This window comes from Oryza glaberrima, chromosome 2 (genome assembly GCF_000147395.1).
Source record: "Oryza glaberrima chromosome 2, OglaRS2, whole genome shotgun sequence".
NCBI classification, from domain to species: domain Eukaryota; kingdom Viridiplantae; phylum Streptophyta; class Magnoliopsida; order Poales; family Poaceae; genus Oryza; species Oryza glaberrima.
The window spans coordinates 3,264,548-3,287,929 of record NC_068327.1 but is presented as its reverse complement, the minus strand read 5'-3'; the positions used below and the strand labels follow the sequence as shown (position 1 = coordinate 3,287,929).

The following is a 23,382-nucleotide window of genomic DNA, read 5'->3' as shown; positions in this document are numbered from 1 at the left end:
ATATAAACTGCAACAAATCTGGATAGAAGACATGTCCAGATTTATTATACCATATACAAGTATCTCATATATTATGATATGGAGATAGTTTGTTCTACTCTCTTTGTTCAAAAATAAATTTATCTTTTCTAACACATAATTTATATTTAGATTTATAGGAGTATTTCGTACTGAATGATTTATCTTAAGACAATGAGTACTCTACTACTAGTACTTGGGTATACTCCTTAAGTAGTACATCATAATTACGGCCAAGAATAAGATACTGAAAATGAGGAAAAGATGCAAGGAGAGAAAGGTGTGATCACTTTGCAGCGCACACACACACCGCCTTTTCTTTCCTTGGGCCACTGCTGGGTTTGACATCGTTTTGCTGCTGCTGTTCATGGATGGATAAACCAAGCAAAGACAGAGAGAGCGGTGTCATGGGTATGGACCATTGAATCGAAACGTGTTGCGATGAAAAGGGATCGCTTCTGTTCTCGGTGAGAGATCCCACCCCCCATGATCCTGCCTTTTTGACTTATGTTTTATTCATCCTCAACTATATTTAATAATTTGGTTGTTTTCTTCTTATTACACCTTGTTTAATTAATTGAATTAATTGGTTGGTTTGCGGAGTAAATTGTGTGGTCAAACCAACACGTGCATCATATGTGGTGGTGCTATACAAACTGGATTTGTATGTTTATACTCTGTATGTATTGTTTGGTTTTGTTTTGAACAGCTTAAGTATACTGTCTATTGATTTTAACCTAATGACGTCCAAATCGCGTGGAAAATTTTTCGCGAAAAATGGGTGGAATTTAAGAAAACGTAGCTGTCAAAAACTAGTCCAGAATTTTCAGCCGTAGCTGTCAAAAGCCACCCCCATCCTCCTCTGTTCTTCTCACCAAAAAATAAAAAAAAGAAAATAAAAAAAATCCCTATCCCTATCACAAATACGTACAATACGTGTAGCTAGATACTGAAAATACCGTACAGTTGGGCAAGAGTACGTATAGTACGTACATGTCGGATTCTCTCTCTCATGTGAAGAAACAGCCATGAATTAATGGAATTGAATCGATGGAATTCCAGCAATGAAATTCAAAAGGTGGATTAGATCGATCACATCCTTTTTTTCAGGAAAATACAGATGATTTGTACTGAAAGATGCGAATCTGAAAACTGTTCATCATCAGCAGCTGGACCACGAAAGTTTTAGTACTTCGTAGTAGGCTCTGCGTCAAACACATATCTGAATTTTTTTCTGCAGCAGCTATTGCTGCTAATGCATGCATGTTCACACAGAAAAAAAGCAAGTACTGGTCATCCCATGATACAAGGACGACGCATATGCTCGTAATTAATTGGCCGCTTAATTGTATATATCCTCCACGCCGACACCTTTCTAAGTTCTAACCCTGGATTTTGAGCCGATTAAGAACAGATTAATGGTAATAGTACACACAAGTTGATATTGTCTCTGCGATTTGTTCCCAGTTAATGAAGTCGCCGGCTTACATAAAAAAGGTTGATGTTGTCTCTTCGACTCTAAACATTTGTTAAGCTAGTTGGTGAATAGTACAACTCAATTACACAAGCCAAGGAAAAAGAAGAGGGAAAATGAACTTGAACTCTTCATATTTGGGGAGATAAATAGTCTGATATCAATAGTTTAAACGTAAAAAGTTTAAGTTAAATGAATATATCAAAATTATACCGATGAAATGCATGAGAAATATAATAAAATAAATGCCTTTAACTCTTCAGTTTCATATCGGCTAGGATCCTCGCCCTCCAACGGATGATCCAACGATTAGGATTTCTAGGGCGATGTGGCTCAGTGCATATCGAGACTTTTGGTTCCAACTATATAAGATATATAGATTGTGCACGCGACATATACTCGTATAAAATAATCATGTAAATTATTAGACTCCTCCTAAAAATCAAAATAGTTGATTACCCACAACATGTACAGATGAATTGATCAGATCCAATTCCTTTCTTTCCGGGGAATAAACTTAATCCTCTTTTATCGTCGGAAAGGGTGCAGAATGAAACAAACAAAGCGCAGAGACACCGAACGTCAGAAAGCCGATAACAGCGCTTGCCCTTTGGGCACAGTCTCCAGCCATTTTCGATCGACGCATCACATGGCGATCGATCGCATCGATCGATCGATCGATCGATCGATGCATATGAATGGCAACATCAAGAAGCATATTTGGCAACGTGTGAAGAACATCCATGATCTATATGCTAGAGAAAGAGGAGGAGATGGAGAAGGAGAAGGAGCTTTGGGTTTGGATAAGGGTGTGTTTAGTTCATGCCAAAATTAAAAGTTTGGTTGAAATTGGAACAATGTGACGGAAAAGTTAAAAAGTTTGTGTGTGTAAGCAAGTTTTGATGTGTTGGAAAAGTTATAAGTTTGAAGAAAAAAATTGGAACTAAACTCGGCCTAAATTGGATTCTGGTTTGGACAGTGACTCGACCGACACGCCTAGTCCCCCACACTGTGCCCTATCCTTGCAGCACAAAACATCTCCATTTGCCCTCAAAAGCCATCTTGGGTCCATACCCTAAAATACATGAGTATATATATGCACGCATACTCTCTCTTGGATGGATAAGATAGACTTTGCTGAATTTCATAAACTTTTTTATCTCAAAAGAAAATTTTGAACTTTGAGAACACAAGTGTAGAAAAAGTACCGAGTTCATTACTCCCTCCAGTCAAATTTATTTAACATCGATGTCAAATATTGTTTTTACTAGAGGGAGTATATCGAAGTATAACATTTTTATAAATTCTAATTTATATACTCTCTGTTTTAAAATACTTGTTTGGTTGTCTTTCTATATTTATTCTAAGCCAAACTTTTTTTATCTTTGATAATCAATATATTTTAACTCGTATGGTTTAACAACATGCCAAATATGTCTTATAAGTATTTCTCAAGATAAATCTACAAATATAAATCTAAATTGTATGAATTTTTAAGTTATAAAGATACAAACATTTAGCTTATGAAAAAAAAAATGAAACGGAGGGAATAACAAAAATGCAATCGTCTAACGTTCAGAGACCGCTACATGATAACCACATGGAAATCACGCTTAATTACTATAAAATTCTTGGACAAGTCATCAGTGAAAGCTAAGTCCCTCATGATCCGGAGACTAACCGAGACTAATCTTGACATTTCTTGGCAGGGTCACATGCCGGTCGCTTTACCATCTCCTTTGAGAGAGATTAAGGCATTTTGCACAAGAAAATTAACAAATTGCGCACAGCCAAGTGCTTCATGTCTTGTCCTGAAAACTGGGTAGTAGGTCATGCACTGTTGCACTTCATGCATATTCTACAGTTGTTTTAATGCAAAGCTTCATTAGTACTACTACTACTACTACTAGTAACAGATCAATCAAGGTACTGATTAAGGGGAGCAATGGTCTGGTTTGGTCACTAATTATGGCAGAATGGCCATCTTAATTAGTCCTCGGATGGTGACAGTCTGACAGGGCTATCTCTGAATGTGCTGCAAGCAGTTTTGGTTCATATTTTCTTTTCTGATGGTACTACTATCATGCTACTGCAGACACAGTTGTACAGCAATGTGCAGGACCAGGACTTTGGGCAAGCTCAAGAAGCATGTGCTGATTGTGACAAATAATATGTTATTGCAAATATCTAAGTCCTTTTCATTTGTATGGACTGACACAAAAAGAAAAACCTACTATGTGCAATAAGGGCATCCTCAATGTATGTTTATTAAGTGGGTAGTAAGGTGGGAACCACGAAACTAGGTTATAATTGTTTCTACCTCTTACAATGTGTGGGAAGATATAACCCACATGTAAAACAATGATTGGATAGAAAAGAGAGTGAGAGAATGAGAGAAGAGAGTTTAATATTTTTTTTATGCTTGTTACCTGGTAGTAGTACTATTGCCTGCTATAGCTATTACCTCCTCTACTACCCACCTCCACAATGTTTAAGTAGGTAGTAAGGGGTCTTACTACCCACTTTTCATCCACATTGTGGATGCCCTAAGCAGAGCAGGCACTTGGTTTCAGAAAAGAGTGATTCAATGTTATATATTTAATTTTCAATTAACTTCATGGCCACAATTCTGGGTGCATACATCAAAGTTGGCAGGAATAAGCACATATGCAAATGCATTTGGAGAATGTAAAAATATTAAGGGCCAAACGATTTGGAGGAATTGAAATGTTTCCAATGAAAATCCTGTAAAGTTCCTACGTTCTGAAGAAGCCCTAATAGATATAATTTGATTCACATTTTACTTTTCAGGATTGAGGGTCAGCAGGGCATAAAGGAAAAAAATGTGATACTACACAACTCCTGTTGCCAAATCTGAGTGCTGAAAATTCAGCATCTGAACAGCTGCTGGACTCTGCAAATGGTGATGCATGGAGATATATAGAGATACTACCAACCAAGAATTTGGAACATTACATCCTGGTTTTCTGGATACCTGCACTCTTGCCATTTCTACTTAGGGAAGGGAGCAAAGAAAAGGATTGGTTTGGGACCTTGTACAGTAAAAAAATTTTGCTCATGAAATGTGCTCAACTTCTCATGCAGGGATGCCTGGAGTTAGGACCATTTTTTGCAACTGCTGGGGGCACCTAAGAAATGGTCCCTCTCACACCCTCTCTCGAGTCTTTATCTCTTTCTATGACCACTTTGGAGAAAGGGCTAAGCTCTTTGTGGGAAACTATATCCAAGAGTCAAATTCAACAATCTTTTCTTTTTGTTTCCTTGCATTGGCAATAGTGAGACAGGGCCAATTCATTTGCAAGGTGTAGTGTGGGGATGCTCTAGGAGATAGAGCTCTTTGGGATTGGCAGAGGGTGGGTACTCTTTCTCCTAAGTAGGTGAGGGCAGCACCTCAAAACAGTAGGTGCCATAGCCCCATAGATGTTTCAAACAATTACATCTTCCATCTCTTTTTAAATTTTTTAGAGGAACAGTTACATCTTGTTTGTGGTAAAAGTACATGCCAAAACCTCACTTTTATTTTTTTTTTAAAAAAAGGAAGTGTTGGGATACATGCCAAAATCAAAATGAGCAGCCCCTAACAGAAGTGTGAAACTGTGAATTATGCATTCTAGCAATCATAAATTAATCAGAGTAAGTCTGTTTCAAACAATTGAAGCCTCCTAGGCAATTGTATGAGATGAGAGTCTTTCTTTTTCTACTAGATCCCTACAGGGAATTGAACTGCTTATTACTGTTAAACTTTTTATTGAGACTAAGGTTGATTGTATCATGTCAGTACAGCTCTGTTGTTTTATCCATATGCTTCTTGTACAACAACAGATAAGAATTTTCCTAACCACCAAGTGTTAGTACCTGACTAACAATAATTACTACTAGATCCTTGTACATATCAATTTACAGCAGCAGTTAAAGTTGATCAGTTTACAGGTTTTTGTCCTCATGCAAGTATGAAAGTGTATACCAGACACTACTACTAGTAGGCTAGAAAGTATACATAGGTCCTGTTTGGGAAAGCTTATCGCAGCTGCAGCTTCTTCAAGAATTTTCAACTCTCATAAACCGTTCAGCTTTACACCGAAATTCTAAGAATTAGAAGCTATATAATCTAGGAAATAAACTAGAAGACACAAACTAGAAAACATAACTTTTTAAAATTCTCAATAGCTATCTTCTCGTCACTCCTCAGCTGCTTCTCGAAATCTCAAGTTCCCCATAAGAGCCCTAGGTAGCGAGCCATTGGAGAGGTCATGCAAGGACAATTCCATCCAATTGATGAATTGCAATGGAGTAGCAGTAGGATGAGCTTGTCCAAATTGTACCATCCTGTGCCATAACTCTCATTACTGCATAAGGTACTGCGTGTGGTCTCCTCTCCTTTCCCTTTGTTGTGTCAATGAACAGTATGATTGTGCTTGATGTGACTTGGTAGCCGTAGTGGGGCTGTACAATTGTCACCAATTATATCCAGGGAAATAAATTGCCTTCAACTAATCACCCAGAAGAGCCACTGTGCTCATAGACTGCAAAACAATCCAGTGCCACTTCCACAGTACTTGGGCATCAATAATGCCTTGTGTAAGGAGGATGAGATCCATGGAATTTAAACATTCAAATGCCTGCAGAAATTCATAGGATTTTCACAAGAATCGGTTTAATTTCCGTAAAACGTACAGATATAATTCTTATCCACATTACAAATAGAGTCTTTTATGTGTGCAATTCACTGCATACTGTAAGATGGATGAGATCGGTTTAATTTTCACAAAAAAGGGTAAGAAATGGAGCCTTTTTAAGCCTGCAGAGAGTTTCCCAAGAATCGGTTTAATTTTCACAAAAAACGGTAAGAAATGAAAACAAATTCCACGTTACAAATGGAGCCTTTTTCAGTGTATAATTCACTACCTTCGTTAAGGTAATCTGATTGGGGCACTAGTAAACTTAGCAGGCACTCAAAGTAGTTGAGATGCAGATCCATTGCAGCCATTCTTTGGGAGTGTAGTACCAGACAGAGTTCCACTCCTAGTATTGAATGATCAACAGTACGCCGTGCCAAGATCAATCGCAGCCGTCGATTCTCGATCCAACGGCTCGCCTACACTTGGTACAAACCACTGCATGACACTCTCACATTTTCTCACACATTTGCAGCTACTCCAGCTTTCATATCTATCATGGCACACTGCTGCAAAAATGCATCACCTGATCAGTGATCAGCTCTGTTTGCCTGTCTAAGTCCTCTGATTCTCCTAGGAATCTATAGGAATGATTAGCTGCAATATTATACTACTAGCAGTAGTATATAGCAGTACTCATATCCAGATTAAAAACTCTGCCTTTTTCAATTTTTTTTACACTGTGCTAACTCCCAGTGAAGTATCATCAGGCACAGTGTGACACTCTTCTCCTGCAGAGGTTGCAAAAGCCTGGCTATCTCTGAAAACAAGTTGCAAAAAATTTTGCCCTGCTGATCAGCATCATCTCAGCAGGACGCTGAACTGTTTGTTTTTACACTGGGATGGAGAGGCTCAGGAGATGCCACGTGGACGCTCACTCTGTCTGAGCTGTCAGTCTCGCTGCCTGATCAATCGAGAGAACTGTTGCACTGACTGTTGCCACGATGCACGTACGCGTCAATCATGCCTCAGCTTGATCGACGCTTCTTGTTCTCTTGCAGAGCTCGCTGACAGACGAGGTTGGCAACTGTCAACAATAGGGACTAAAATTCATATACATTACTGACAATAGACCCCGCAAAAAAAAAATAGACTTGCATCACATATACTAATATCTCCTATACATATTTGAATTTTTTTTTTTACATATTAGATACTTCATCCGTTTCAAAATAAACCAACTTTTATAGCTATGTTCAGATCCGTGTACAATTTGAGACGGAGGGAGTACAGTTTTTTCTTTTTTTTCAATATACAGTAACAATCTTACAGAGACATCAGTTGGAGAGAGAGAGAGATGAAAAGAAGTGATTTTGAGTACATAATGCATAATATAATTATTGCTGAACTTTGGCATGCAGCTTGCAGAAAAAAATGTACTACACCAAGGGTAGGACACATAAGTAGTACTGTACATAGCAACTGACAACAAGAATAGACTTGATGGAGATAAATTCACCCGCATTGCTCCTAGTCCACTCAATGAGCTGGTGGGTCCATATATTGGGCCCTCTCTGTTCTGTGCTTAGAAAAAACTAAAATGAATAATCTTGGACATGAGAAAGAAAGAAAGAAAGAAAGAAATGCATGTGGTGGCAAAGCATGACAAGACAATTTCATTGAGAGGTAGTAGTAGTAGCATAGTGTCAAAAGTGGTCAAGAAAGGCATCCAATGATGCTTCCTAAGATGGCCTTATTCTTCCTCAAGTTAGGGCAAAGGCCCTAAAGCTTAGCTTCCCCACTGTCAATCAACAAAGGAAGATTGTGAGGTGAGGTTAGGTACCAGCAGTATAAAATTATGTAGCAATGTTCAGAAATAGCCACTCTAGGGTTAGTTGGTTTTATTGAGTAGGGCCATCATCTTAAAAGCTTGTATGCATTACATGTATGACCAAATTCAGAAAGAGATACAATCTTTGCCCCTCAAGTCTGTATATTCTGTTACTTATTGCAAGTATCCTTCTTGCAGTAAATACAAGTGACATATGTTCAGCCTGCAGTCATGTGCAGATTGGAACTAACATATACTCTTGAAAATTTTCACCTTTGATTTGTTCTACTTCTGGAGTAGATTCTACATAGAGTGACAGTAACAAATTGCAACTCATCAGAGAGAAAAAAAATGCAGATTCACCTGGCAATGCAGATGAAGACAGCATGGTGGAGGTTCACTTCTAGGTGGCTCCTTCAGATCTGGTCAGCAGATAGATAGGGTCTCCCTCTGCTGTCTTCATGATTGCAAATTATGCACACAAGGGCAGTAGGACCATTGATAGCAAAATAAATGTATTTGAGCAATTCAAATTCCAGTAGCATACTCCCTCCGTCCCATAAAAAACCAACCTAGCACTAGATGTGACATATTCTAATACTATAAATCTGGACATAATGTATATCGAGATTCATAGTACTAGAATATGTCACATACGGTCCTTGATTCTTTTTTTATGAGATGGAGGGAGGGAGTAACACAATAACACCAATTTTTCCTTGAGCACAAATGCCAGTTCAGAACTAAGGTTAGGTTCAGGAAATTAATGTAGGGGTCCCTTGGGCCTAACCAACCCAGTACTTCACATAATGCCACTTAACCCAATGATGCCTAGGTCTAGCTAGTTGTACTGTGTATGCATGAAAGCAACAGAGCTGGGTCAGTACAATTCACCAGAATTACATACTACATCCATCAGCCGTGGATATCCGTGCCCAACGTTTGACCGTCCGTCTTATTTAAAAAATTTGTGAAAAATTTGAAAATATTTAGTCACACATAAAGTGCTATTCATGTTTTATCATCTAATAGCAATAAAAATATTAATCATAAAAAAATTTTAAATAAGACGAATGGTCAAACGTTAAACGTGAATAGTGCAAAACTACACTTATTTTAGGACGGAGGGAGTACTAGCTTAGGGAGTACTCTATGCATGCTTAATTGCATGGGACTCTCTTGGAGTTAGCTTCTCATCACTGTCCCATCCTTAATGATGCATATCATACATAAGACAAATCCAATGGATCATAGTCTATGTATATTCTAAAGTGACAGCACATCCTAATGCTACCAGGAAAAAAGCCTATGGCTAATCCAATTTAGGTACTCCCTATCTGAGAGGGAATTAATGTGTTAATTAATTAGCAGATAATCACAAGGGCCGAGTTGCTAACCAAGCAAGTGCATATCTGATAAGGACAACACCCAAATATGATATTGCCACATGTGGGGTCATCCTTTGATGCATGAGAGGTTAAGACCAAGACATATATATCTCTCTAGGAGGTTCATAATATCATCTACTCCTAATTAAAATTGAGAATATTTTGCTTTGCTTTGTGCAAGAGTGGTCTAGAGAGCCCAGGAGGGGGCAATGATGATGATTAGGATGGAATCAATGTTCCCCTTGGGGCTAGCTAGCTTTTAATTATGGAGACCTCATGCATGCATGCCTTCGTGCCTGTTGCTAAAGAGAGAAGCCCTGTACTGATGCATCTGCAGGCACGCTTGCTCACCTTATGTTTTACTGTACATTTCTAGCTGTTTACATATATACCAGGTTGCAGTCTTGCAGATACATAAACTTAATTAGCTATAATTAAAGTGATTTTTTTGCAAAGAAATGATTTTAATCGTCAAATTTTAGGTCCTTGAGAGTTACCAGTATTTTTCGTATAAAATTTGGTACCCTCTAATATCTGAATTATTGGGAGAAATTTTACACGGGACCTCTCGAGAACCGTAGGTAGAATCACTATTTTAAACTAGTTGACCTCATGAGCACCACAATTTCACTAAGTAATTAAAAAAAAGAACTCACAAAGTCATTGCTATTACATTCAATTATTGTTTATTAATAAGCCTTAGGATTGATGGTCCTTAGTGCTTTATGTGATCTATTTCTTTAAACTAGTTAATGTGTGTTTTGGTTTTATACATCTTAATTATACAAAGGCTGAGAGTGTTGTCTTGCAGTTGTATCATCTTGATGTAATTTACTGAATTCAATAAAAACTTCTATTACTTTATTAAAAAAGTTATTAATGAGTAATTATCCAACCTTGCAACTATAGCTCTAGCTTACCTAGCAATAATAGTGACATACGTACACGTCATCTTTATAAGTTTATACACTTGGCACACTTATCCAAAAGTTAATTAATCATTCATAAAGTGAGTATTATACATGGACGTATCACGCTGCACTATCTCAACGTTGTATATATGCGCATATCTGTGTTGCTTTCGGATTGATGTCATGAGCATTAGTTAATTTTAGTCTACAGAGTAATTAAGCTAAGATACACTGATTAATTATGTGATAATAAAGGCCAGGTGTTATAATTTAGCATTTGAACATGGAAAGCTAAGGAGAAAGCAAAATTAATAAAGCGGGTCGAATCGATGAATCGATCGATGTGTCACGAGGAAATCGCAAATTCGGATTGGAAGGGTACGTTGACAACGACTAAAGGAGGGAGATCTACTGGATGACTATGTAGTCAAAAAGAGAGTGAAAAAGGAGGCCGCACCCAATTAATTAATTAATTAATTAATATTTAAATAAATAATTATAACGTCCTGCTAAGATGACCCAGGTATATCTTTAAATCGTAAATCACTAATATATATATATATATATATATATATATATATATATATATATATATAAATATAATTTGCTATTTTATATGTGAAAACGATATTAGTACATTCATAACAAAAGTACATTTTTTAAAATATTTTAGACACAGTTAGAAATAAAATAGTGACGAAACACACGTACATTGGAGACTGTAACGATATCCAATCAGTAAGAAAGAACAAAAGGAGTAGTAGTAGTAATCAAAAGGAGTAGCTTTTATTTTCTCTAGTGAAAACAATTAACCAGTCAACATTGATCTTTGGGTAACACATGGGAGAGTATCATCTAACACAGTGTTCACAATATATATTGGGGCCCATATATCACTGTGCTAGTAATAACTTGTACAGTAATATGGCTGGGCATGCATGCATGGGCCAAGATGAAGCTGGGTGTATATATCACTATGTCAATGTGGGCTCCATTTATGCATGTAACTTGATCACTGTTTAATTCATATCTTTTAATAATTTCTCTTATCTTTTTTTTCCCTAGCATGGCAATTGGCCAAACCATAGGCAGTAGTACTCCAGCTAGTGCATGCAAAGATGAAAGACCGATCTTGTCTACAGTTCCTAGTGTTATTGCTGCTGTCCTTTTCCTTTTTGTTAATTAATTACTGTTATTCCCCGCAAAAAAAATTAATTACTGTTATTTAATTCTGTTGTCAGATTAATTTCAACATGTGACTTTTATCCTTTGGATGGCAATGCCTTTCAGTTTCAGGTATACTACGTGCTCTTGGACCAACTCTCTAGCTATTTCCTCTTGTTTCCCAAAAGAAATTAATTGAAAGGTAAGCTAGGATACATGTCCTGCCTGTGTTTCTGCATACTAAGTACAAATACTATAATAATAATCTATCTTGGTCTCATGTTAATTGGGAGTAAAATAATTCAGGTATGGGTGTCTATGCTGCTTTAGATCGACTCATTTAAGTTTTTTTTTATCACCATTTGAATTGGAAGTTTGACCAGGAGCAAAGCTAATAGATTAGATTCCTGCCTGGTCGACAGGAAAAACAAAAGAAAAAACAGTATGCTCCACAGAATCTATACTGCGTACGTGCATGTGCCATATTAAAAACTTACACCTGAGCATCTGCATGCATGCCAACCAAAGGAGCCCACAAGAAACAAAAATGAAAAATAAAAAGAATCTGGGCTTGGCCCATGTGATGATTTGAAGCAACAACTCTCGACTCATCCATCAGCACAGACATCCGAGGAAAAATAACTTCGTTTTTATCTCTGTTCAAATTCGTAGTAGTTTTGAGGTAGTATGTTGGAAGCAGAGTCTGCAATCTCGATTGGCTAGTTTAATTTCCAGCCCCACCAAGCTTTTGGATAATTTTGAATGAAATTAGCCAAATTTCGAACAAAACCATTTGAAATGCACATTTCACGCCGGCTCGAAATGTTTTAAAATCGTTGAGACTCTAAACCCTTGGTTCGAGTTAAAAAGTTTAAACTTTCGAAATCAGGCAGCAAAACGTAAGCCACATTCATCTATATGTAAGTTTTCTTCCATTTTCAATGTATAGGGGTGAGCGTGAACCAACCAATGAAAACAAAATCAGAAGCTGATATGCAAGGTAATGACTACAATCAAGCATAGTTGACAAGTCAACGTCGATATCACACCGGATTATCCAAACTGGCATTATTAAATTACCCTGTAACAAATGTTGTAATACAGTTCTATACCATATCCAACCCGAGAAGAATTATCAATTGGAACAAATGAACATGGGTTTTACAAGTTACAACACAGGTTTTATCTTGTACAGTCATTTGTATTCTTGGAAGTTGACATGTCCAGTGGCCTGAGCATGTTCAACGGCTTCCTGTATTGTGCACCAAGAGAGAAGGCTTTGATCAGTTCATGGTCATCACGGATTGGTATAAACAAAAAAATTTTGTGTTTTTAAGAGCATCACTGACCTTTTGACCAATCACACCAATTTGGCAGACGCCACAGCGCAAGGTGAAGTTTGCAGTGTCTGTGTAGCTCCTCTTCCTGCATATGGCATGTCCAACCAATGGTGAATAAGACATATGAATGAACACCATTCACATGATGCACTTGCGATTACGTATGATCATGTTCGATGATGCAATTTACTAGGAGCTAAAGCTTCTTCTTCCTCTTCTTTTCATTTTTGGTTTCTGGGATGCATATTTTGGATCACTTCTGAACAGTGGTTACATGCTAAACTAAATGTTCTGTTCAAGGCATCACTGATTTCAGCAAATTATGTAGATACTTTATAGGAAAAAAAGAACTAAGCTTGAAATGATAGATACCTCTGTTCATCCTTCACTAAGTTAAGAGCAAGGCCCTCTACTGGGCCAATCGACCGTTTGTGGTCGACAGGGAAGATAGTCTGATCAAATTCTTCCGGTGCACCTTCAAATGGTGACATCTGAATTTTGTTGATAAAAAACAGCCAAAATTAGTTGGCATCTCATTGTGTTTTGTTTATCGTCAAAAATTTATCATGAATACTTACAGCTAAAGCATCATAATGCAGCCCATCATAGATGAGCATAGCTTGCTCAGTGTAGTTCTTTTCCTGTATCAAGGGATGCAAAGCTAAGACACCGCCTTAACACTTTAGGATAAACAAAAGTAAAGGAATATAAGATCCACCAACCTGACCATACAGATCACAGCGGGTTGTCTGGATGTCATATGCAGCAATTTCACGCCCATAATATTCCGATAGGATAGAAAGTTCAATGGCACCTGTACAGTTGAAGAAACAGAGGTGAAAAAAAGTCAAATATCAGCAGGTAAACTAGTAAATCATCACAAGTAGTGTTAATTGTTGCAACTCTAGAAAGAGAAGCACTTGTACTGGTAACCCAAAGTGCTTATATCATTTGGAGAAACTTTTAGTGCCACCAGACTACTAATGGAGGCTGAAACTTATATAGCAAAGATGCTTACCAAGAGAACATGAGCTCAACTATTTTCATGGTCTAAGGCATAAATGTGGAAAAGCATGACATTGCATTATTCCTCTTGCGAGGATGTTTTAACACAAATTTTAGAGCATTGATGCAACAAAATGTGGTGCATGACTGTATGTCAAAATCCATGGATAAACAACATAGCATGAACGGTTTCCATTGAGGTTGTTTTTCAGTCTTGTTGCTGTGCATGATTAGTGGTGCAAAAGCTCACCTCCCCACTTTTCAGAATCCAAAATCCAAGCACAGTACGCTTCATTTGGTTTTCCAAGAAAAACTTCACTGTACTTTGCAGGATCACTAGCAACTGCTGCTGCTATAACCTTCAAGAAAAGAGGGAGAAAAACGCAATGTCAACCATACTGAATTTTGCAGCAGTAGGGCAATAATTGTAAGCCTAGCTTAAATCGATATCATCACATGCGTATTGGTGCCTTTATCATACCTGAGCTAATACACTATCTATTAAATTTATTCTTTTCTTCTACCAAAAGATGGTATTAAACAAAGTATAGTAACATAGCTACTTATTGAGGAAGGGGTAAGAATTCAACACAGCAGCTGAACATCAATACTCCCGCATACAGTTTTTTAAAATAAATTACAAACATTACTAGTACAGTTGACAAAATAACGCTTGAGTAACAGATATGCCAATGGATCTAACTGAATTCCATAGTTATCAGTGCATGCCATGTAAGAGTTCCTCAAAGAAGTTTATCACACGAATTGAATTAAGGCCAGTAGCTCATCTATATGATAGATCAATATCATTGCCAAGCTAACAATATCATTCCGTCTGTTCCAATTAATGCAGCCACACATGATAGTACAACTGGTTTTGGCAGAAAATGACTTTGGAGCATATATAAACGTTTGATACCAAATACTATAAACATATTATAGAACACGAAGTTTCTAGCAAGCATGATGATAGCTTTGGTTCGAGTTTGCAAAAATACGAGGGGGATGTATATCATTTTTTACAACATCAGAGCCTCTAAAAACCTTGAAGAGTGAGAGGGAAGACATATATGCAGGTACATTAGTCTTTCAAAGCAGATACCTGTCTGAGCTCAGAAGCCTTGTTCCTGTTATGCTCCATGACATACCTGTATCAAAGAAGGTATAATCGGCAACCGCTCCATTTGCAAAACCATCAATAATATATAGATAGCACCATGATTGAGAAATCATACCCAACAGCATTGAAGAGGCAACTGTTGTCCGAAGGGATCACCCTCCTCACAACAACACCTTCCATTCCAGCTCAGCTAGAAACCATTTAAAAAAAAATCACTCGTCAGAAGAAATGAATTGCAAAAGTAGCGCTTGTAATAATCACTGCCATCACATTAAATTGACAGTATGAAGGACAGCAAATGCAAATTACTAGAGGCAGAATCCATTCCAATCAATGAAGAAGATGCTGTGGTTAAAGCATCAGGAAAGTAAAAACATTATTTTTAGATAAGCATCAAGTAGTAAACATGATGAACAAAAAAAAAATTATATTACATGGGTAGATAGATACATGATCCGCTAATCAATTGAAATCAAATCCCCATAAAGAAGACACTTTAGGAACTAGTACAGGTTTCTAATCTTTATCTAAACGGTGCTTATCACCATTTCTCCTCCTCAATCAGGAAGAGAGAAGAAGCTAGAGAACCAAACACAAGGAAAAGGAACCCCGCAATATATCTATCAGAAATGGCGAAACGAAGAGCGTTCACAGGTGACCGACCGACCATCTCCTGCCGCATCTGATGCCAAAGCGCAGGAAGGCAGGCAAGAACCGGACGCTGCACGCGGCGTAAACCTTCGCACCCACCTATGACCTACCAGAGAATCCCTCCCGACGAACCCCCCGGCTACGAGCGAAGCTACGACGAACAGCAGAGCAAAGAAGAAGAAGAAGAAGCCGACACGAAGGAAGGTTCTTGTCCTCTGTCGAGAATCAATGGAAGGAGGAGGCGTTCCGCGAACATCCGAAAGGGAGAAAGGAGAGGGGGGGAATGGAAGAGCGAGACTTACGAGGAGGAGGCGGCGCGGGGCGAGGGATCCGGGGTGCTGTCCGGGCAGACGAACGAAATCGTGGGGGAGAAGAGGAGGAGGAGACGCGAGAGGAGAGATACGAACGAGAGCGGCGAGGCGATCCGAGACGGATCTGAAGGCCAAAAAGAGGGCAGGTTGGTCGCGGCGAGACACGAGGAGGCCGCGTCCGTGCGCCGCGAGGGAGGCTGTGGCACTCCACGATAAACATGTGTTTGGTTCAATAGGTTACCCCTTCTTCACCTCAAAAAGAATCCAATCCTAACTAAATCTGGACAGATATGTGTCCAGGTTCATAGCTCAAATTTGCTTTTTTCTAGGACGGAATAGAAGGTCACATCAAACATACTCCCTTCCGTCCGTCCTGAGAAAAAAAAATCTAACAACGAAATATGAATCTCTCTTAGGTTGAGTTTATTTTTAGGACGAAGAGAGTACCTTTTCAGATTTGTTTGGTTTCGAGATCGGTAAAAATTGGTTGATCCCCACGGAGAAATATTTCTTCAAGATTCAAGTCAGATTCACAATTTAAAAATTGCCAGACCAATTCAACACACTTCATCTCTGTCACTGACATGTGAACCACACTCTCTTATCCCTAAAAATGCATGACCACTTCATATCTCTATCTCTGTGTTTTATGTTTTATGTCATGCCATGCAAATTGTGCATTATTTGATTGAGCATGTGTACATTGCAACAAAGACTACCCATTTGCCCTCTTAAATAAACGATTCGAGATTTAAAAGTTGAAAAAACAAACATAGGAACACTCATTCAGACCTCACAAAACATGCCCTACTATATATATATGTCACTCGAGTAATGTTTCACTAATAAATTTACATGTGTGTAGCAAACAATAGCAGATCTAATATGAGTGCAAGGAGAGAGAGTAAGAATTTTGTTTGGGGGGAGGGGGTTAGATCATCACTATTTAAAGCAGGGTCAATAATAAAGTAGTCAGTTGGCTCCAATTATATTTATACCAGTTCATCTATAGCTCACTTTGTAGCCCGTACATACATTGTATTGTTGGGCCCTACACACTTCACATCATTATTAAAAAAATACAGCATTGACCCCCATGCTGCAGCATCTCTCTCATGCCCAACGCTTTTGTCTTGAGACGTGTGCTATAACCCGGTGATAAAATCGTCGCCCGCCCGCGCCCGCTTAGGCTCTCTTTAGCTCTTTCCTCCAGATCAGTATTGCAATCTACACTTAGTGTCGCTAACTATCTCTTGTGGATTTACCCCGAGTAGCCAAGATCGAATGATAATTTATTATTTTCTTTTAAAAAATCTAGATACGTGTCTGTCACTAAATAAGGCAAAACTTTTTTTTATTAGTTGATCGGAAGATCTCCTGCGCTTTTCTTTTTCAAGAGGAAAGGTTGCGGGGAAAAGAATAAAGGCTCTATGTCAACGCGAAGAGCCGCACCACCACACGCACACGGGAGGGAACCCAGCCAACCTGTACACACACACCTCGGTGGGGTGCCGGCCGGTCAAGTGGCAAGCGAATCCGAGCCTCCCACGCGAGGAAGCAAAGCCGAGCAGAGAGGCCTTGCGTTGCGTGCGCCTTTGCTAGCTTTTCCACGGGCTTGTTTAGTGGTAAAAAAAAAATTTACCCCTACATATCACAGCGGACATACGGACACACCATTGAAGTATTAAACGTAATCTAATAACAAAACAACAAATTACAGATTCCGCCAGAAAACTGCGAGATGAATTTATTAAGCCTAATTAATCTGTCATTAGCACATGTTTACTGTAACACCACATTGTAAAATCATGACGCAATTAGACTTAAAAGATTCGTCTCGCAATTTCCTTGCGAACTGTGTAATTGGTTTTTCTTTTCTGCATTTAATACTTCATGCATATGTCCAAACATTCGATGTGACAACGTAAAAAATCCAAACATTCGATGTGACGACGTGAAAAATTTTGTTTGGGAATTAAACAGGCCCCAACTTGCTCCCTTCTTTTCCTTGCCCCAGATTCCTTTGCCACAACATGGAGAAAGAGATATATGCCCAGTGTTGTGATATCCAGGTTAGATAAGATTCTGGAAAGTTACAGGAGAATAATATATAAGCCGATATGATATGCTTGTTGGTTCAGTGCATGCACAAGAGAAGCTTCTCCCAAGAACCCATGGAAGCTCTGCCTCTACTCATGTTTGTTATGGTGGAAGAAATTGAAAGTTGCCGGGCCAGGGTAGCTGCTCCTTTACCCCAATCACCATCCATCCGGCATCAACCAACAAGAGTCCAAATCATATACTAGTAAGCAAAAACCAGCCATTAGTGTTGACGACCAAAATAACCAACAAAACTACTTGCCGGTGAAAAGTAAGATTCTGCGCCTCTCTGCCGCTGACATTCCTCCCTTGATTTCTTTCGTGAGTGGCATGTGGGTGGGTCTTGCAGGAGCAAATAAGCTTTCACTGACATCATCCGGCCCCCACACGCTTTGCTGAATGCATAAACACCAGCATTGCAATTTGTCAACAATTTATGCATGGTAGTATTTCTGCAAGAAAGCATTATCACCTGGGAGTAGAGGCGCTCTAGTATGCACTAGCTTTTGGACGGAGACTGAATAAGCTGGCATATTTCTTGTTCTTCCAACACAGAAGGGGAAGTTGATGTGCTTCCATGCTGCTTCAGAAATGTGTCGTTTGCCAATCAAGAGCGACGGCAATGGCGGATCAGTGAGGTAGGTTTTGTTATCGGATCTGCATTTGAAGCAAAATAGACTGGGAATTGATAAGCGATTGGAGATACTAGGTAACCAAATGCGTTTTCAAACCAATACCAAAAATATTGAAGTACTTGGGAGACTAGCTAAGTAAAAGCTCAGGAGCATAATACAATACTAAACACATGAAATAATCGAACATGTAAAACGGTGCAGCTACGATCTTAGGGTTCACCAAGTACCACCAGAGCTTGTTGATGATGATCAAGGAAGGTAGGTACACCTATATCAAGCTTGACAACTCCTCCCTAAGTTGTTAGAAGAATTTTGTCTTGTTATCTCTATCGAAGTACAGAAGATTATGGCAATTAAACCTGTCCGTTCCAAAGTTAACATTAATTACTTATCAACACAAGGGTGCCTTACATGGATCAAGGTACTAATTAACCAATCACTACACTCAAATTCAAGTTTGTAGAACAGGGCTAGTATTTAATTAAGCAACTTAACATTCATTTCTCTCTTAACAGTCAAACCATAAGAATCTTGAAACAAATCGAAGATGACAAATTATCCAATATGCTCCAGGTTATATATATTTTTAGAAAAATCACTAGTTACCTTACCTGCCCAATAATGAGAGAAACTACATTGAGAGTGGATGTGTTGAAACCCTGCTCAAGAAGCCATGAAAGAAACATCTGATGTAATCACACTCTGGCCAGGTGGCTTTCTGCAAATAGTGTCATCTCTTATCTTCCTTCTAAGAGAATCAACTTCATGCCACAGGTTTTGGTTAGCATAAATGTTGGACAGAAGCACACCAGCACCTCCTTTATCTGAGCAAACAGACTCAATCCTCTTGATCACTAGTTCCCCAATATCCAATTCATTGTTGATACTGCAAGCACTCAATAATGCCCCGAGAATTGCCAAGTTTGGCTCAAAAGGCATGCTTTCAATAAACTGATAACCACGTGCAATAAGCCCTGCCCTGCTGAAAAGATCTACCATGCAACCGTAATGCTTGATATCAGGGGTGACCTTGTACTCATTCTCCATGGAATTGAAGATAGATATTCCCTCATCCACCAATCCAGCATGGCTACAGGCAGAAAGAACCACAACGAAGGTAGTCGAATCTGGCAATACTCCCGCCTCTTTCATGCTAAAGAATAAAGCAACTGCCTCTTTGCCATGGCCATGAGAAGCCAACCCTGAAATCATGGCCGTCCATGAATGCAGGTCCTTCTGAGGCATCAAACCAAACAAGCCACGAGCTAACTCAATGCTGCCACACTTTCCATACATATCGATCAACGAATTCTTCACAATCAACTCTCCTTCCAACCCCACCTTCTCCACATATGCATGCAACCCTTTGGCATACTCCAGGGAGCCCAGTCCAGCACACGCAGAAGCAACCGACACAACCGTTGCCACATTAGGCCTAACAGCCTCCTCGCAGCTTCTCATCTCCTGAAATACCTCGACACCTCGAAGGAACATCCCAGAGTCCACGTATCCCGACACCATGCCCGTCCATGCAACCACATCCTTCGCCTGCATTTCATCAAACACCCTGCGAGCGGCAACCTCAAACCGGCAAGCAAAGTAGGCGTTCATCAGCGCCGTCTGCGTGAAGAGCACGGAACTGTAACCAAGGCGGAGGCTTTGCCCGTGCAGGGATTCGCAGAGAGGACGATCACCGGAAGAACAGGCATGGATCAAGAACGGGAGCGTGTAACGATCCGTGGTAACGCCTCGGTGGCGCATTTGGTCGAACAGCTGGAGGGCGAGACGGGGAGGCGAGGCGCGGATGAGGGAGTTGAAGGAGAAGGGCGAGAGGGAGGAGGCGGGGAGGTGGGAGAGGAGCAGGAGGGAGAACCGGAGGGAGAGGCGCGAGGAGGCGACGAGGAGGCGCGAGGCGACGAAGGGGTTGCGCGCGAGGCCGGAGACGATGCAGTGGGAGAGAAGAGGAGCGAAGGCGCGGAGGGAAGCGGCGGGGAGGAGGAGCGGGCGGAGGCGGCGGTGGCGGCGGAAGAGCGCGTTCTCCGCCGCCCACGCCGGAAGCGCCGCGGCGTGCGGCGGCGACGGCGGCGGCGCCATGGAAATTGCAAACGCTCATCTCGTCCGCAAATACGTTTTTCAAAAGCGAAGGCGTAATCTGGTAGACCGCTTTTGAAAGCGAGATTAGCTCAACGCGATGATTTCATTAATCACGGAACATGTATACATATAGACCTCATCCATACCTTAACCACTCAACCGACTTATAGCAACAGAATCGGGAGGATTAGGAGGAGAGATCGGATGAAACAGAAAGACATAAACACCGCAAGCGATAATATCGCTAACACCCCCCCACAGCCGGAACGTTGTTAGAGCGAACGTTCAGGCTGGACCGGAACTCCGTGAACACAGGAGTTGGCAACCCCTTGGTGAAGATGTCAGCGTATTGGGATGTGGTTGGCACATGTAGAACTCGCACAGATCCAATGGCGACCTTCTCGCGCACAAAATGTAAATCAATCTCAACATGTTTCGTGCATTGATGCTGCACTGGATTAGTTGAGAGATACACTGCACTGAAATTGTCGCAATACACAAGAGTATCTCGGACTGGCGGGGCATGTAGCTCGGTCAAGCGACGGCATTTGCAACAGCTCGGTACTCAGCCTCAGCACTGGAACGAGAGACAGTGTTCTGACGCTTGGAGGACCAGGAGACTAGGTTGTCTCCCAAGAACACAGCGTAGCCCGAGGTGGACTTGCGTGTGTCTGGACAGCCAACCCAGTCCACATCAGAATAGGCCACCAAGTCATGAGAAGAAGACTGGCGGATGTGTAGTCCAAGATCCGTAGTGCCGCGAACATAGCGTAAGATCCTCTTGAGAGCGGTGAGATGAGTCTCGCGAGGGTCATGCATGTGTAGACAAATCTGCTGAACAGCATACTGTATGTCAGGGTGAGTGAAGATCATATACTGCAATGCACCCGCAAGGCTGCGGTAGTCTTTGGGATCTGCAACTGAGGAACCATCTGTGGAGGACAGCTTGGAGGTAGTATCAACAGGGGTGCTGCAGGGCTTGCAATCTGTCATGCCAGCGCGCTCCAAGATCTCCAAGCAATACTGCTGCTGTGAGAGAAACAATCCTGAGGACTGACGAGAGACTGAAACACCGAGAAAGTGATGAAGCTCGCCAAGATCCTTCATGGAGAACTCTGTCTGCATAGATGAGATGGTCCAGCGTAGGAGAGAGGTGGACGAGGCAGTAAGAACAATGTCGTCGACATAAAGCAGAAGATATATCACATCGTTGTCACGTCTATAGATGAAAAGAGACGTGGCCGACTTGGCCTCAACGAAACCAATGGATTGCAAGAAGGTAGCAAAGCGACTGTACCAAGCCCGTGGCGCTTGCTTGAGACCATAGAGGGACTTGTTGAGGCGGCAGACGGAGTTGGGGTGGGCAGTGTTGACGAAACCAGATGGCTGGATGCAGTAAACTGTCTCGGCCACGGTACCATGCAAGAAGGCATTCTTCACATCAAGCTGATGAATGGGCCAGCCGCGGGAGACGGCGAGACTGAGGACGGTGCGAACTGTGGCCGGCTTGACGACGGGGCTGAAGGTCTCGTCGAAGTCAATGCCGGGGCCTTGCGAGAAACCGCGAAGTACCCAGCGAGCCTTGTAGCGGTCCAGACTGCCATCGACGTGGAACTTATGTCGAAAAATCCACTTGCCGGTGACGATGTTGGCGCTTGGTGGAGGAGGGACAAGATCCCAAGTGCGGTTGGCCATCAACGCCGAGTACTCCTCTTGCATGGCGTCTCGCCAGTTGGTGTCAGGGAGCGCGGCACGGTAGGTACGCGGGATCGGAGACAGGGTAGCGGCTTGAAGGTTCATACGTGTAGTGGGTACCCGTACACCAGCCTTGCCTCTGGTGGTCATGCCGTGGTCGTTGTCAACCGGAGACTTGCCGAAGCCGGTGATGAGCGGGCGTGGAAGAGGAACGCGTGCACTCCTTGCGCGGGTCGGAATCATGAGCGGCGGTAGAAACGGTGATGAAGCGCCAGAAGATCCGTCATGGGGCGACGTGGCCGTGCTTGGGGGAGCGCGCGGCCCAGCATCGATGAGGTCGACCGAGGTGGCCGAGGTGCTGGGAAGTCCTGGAGCGCCGTGTGCTAGGCCAACCTTGTCGGTGTTGGAGTAGAGGGTGGCCCAGAGACAGCCGGAGAGTTCGCAGGCCGTGGGCTAGTGGGCAGAGCAGGCGGTGGTCCAGGCGGTGTAGTGGAGGGCCCACCAAGCAGCCGAGTGGAGGGAGAGGGCACAGGCCGCGCGCCACTGGGCCTGCCGGAGCCGATCGGCGCCTGTACTGGAGCAGTAAAATCATCCAAGAAGGAGAGATCAGTAGTACATGTGTCAACAGTAGAGTTCTCAGCAAAGGGGAACGTGTTCTCATCAAACACGACATACCGAGAAATAATAACCCTGTTAGTGATGGGATCAAAACACCGGTATCCCTTGTGATCGCTGGGGTATCCAAGAAAGATACACATGGTGGAGCGGGGGGATAGTTTGTTGGGTGCGGTGGCGGATAGGTTAGGATAACAACGGCAACCGAAAACCCGAAGATGTGTGTAAGACGGGTGGACACCATGGAGGGCAAAGTAGGGAGTGTGGCGTTGGAGAGTTTTAGTGGGGTGGCGGTTCATGAGATAGGTAGCGGTGTAGAGGGCCTCGACCCAAAAGGAGCTAGGGAGGTTGGCTTGAAAGAGAAGCGAGCGTACAATGTTGTTGAGGGAACGG

The 23,382-nt window shown here is 41.4% G+C and overlaps 2 protein-coding genes across 6 annotated transcripts; both read right to left on the bottom strand.

Annotated features, from left to right (window-relative positions):
* Window positions 1–12,476: 12,476 nt before the first annotated feature.
* Window positions 12,477–16,035, bottom strand: LOC127761468 (OVARIAN TUMOR DOMAIN-containing deubiquitinating enzyme 2). Its single transcript, XM_052285761.1, has 9 exons — window positions 15,842–16,035; window positions 15,004–15,078; window positions 14,871–14,916; window positions 14,019–14,127; window positions 13,486–13,577; window positions 13,342–13,404; window positions 13,136–13,254; window positions 12,773–12,848; window positions 12,477–12,675 (listed from the first exon to the last, which is right to left on the bottom strand). Exons 2-9 carry the CDS (start codon window positions 15,066–15,068, stop codon window positions 12,619–12,621), a joined length of 627 nt encoding a protein of 208 aa, XP_052141721.1. The 5' UTR covers window positions 15,069–15,078; window positions 15,842–16,035; the 3' UTR covers window positions 12,477–12,618.
* Window positions 16,036–17,443: 1,408 nt separating this feature from the next.
* LOC127761407 (pentatricopeptide repeat-containing protein At4g21065-like) lies at window positions 17,444–20,715 on the bottom strand. Of its 5 annotated transcripts, none has more exons than XM_052285697.1 (3): window positions 19,197–20,715; window positions 18,813–18,944; window positions 17,445–18,607 (listed from the first exon to the last, which is right to left on the bottom strand). In XM_052285697.1, the coding sequence occupies exon 1, from the start codon at window positions 20,677–20,679 to the stop codon at window positions 19,249–19,251; it is 1,431 nt and encodes a 476-aa protein (XP_052141657.1). In that variant the 5' UTR covers window positions 20,680–20,715; the 3' UTR covers window positions 17,445–18,607; window positions 18,813–18,944; window positions 19,197–19,248. The 5 variants fall into 5 exon arrangements, with proteins under 5 accessions (XP_052141656.1, XP_052141657.1, XP_052141658.1 ...); XM_052285695.1 differs by lacking the exon at window positions 18,813–18,944 and having other exon boundaries at window positions 17,448–18,345; window positions 18,423–18,607; XM_052285696.1 differs by having other exon boundaries at window positions 17,444–18,944.
* Window positions 20,716–23,382: the final 2,667 nt, after the last annotated feature.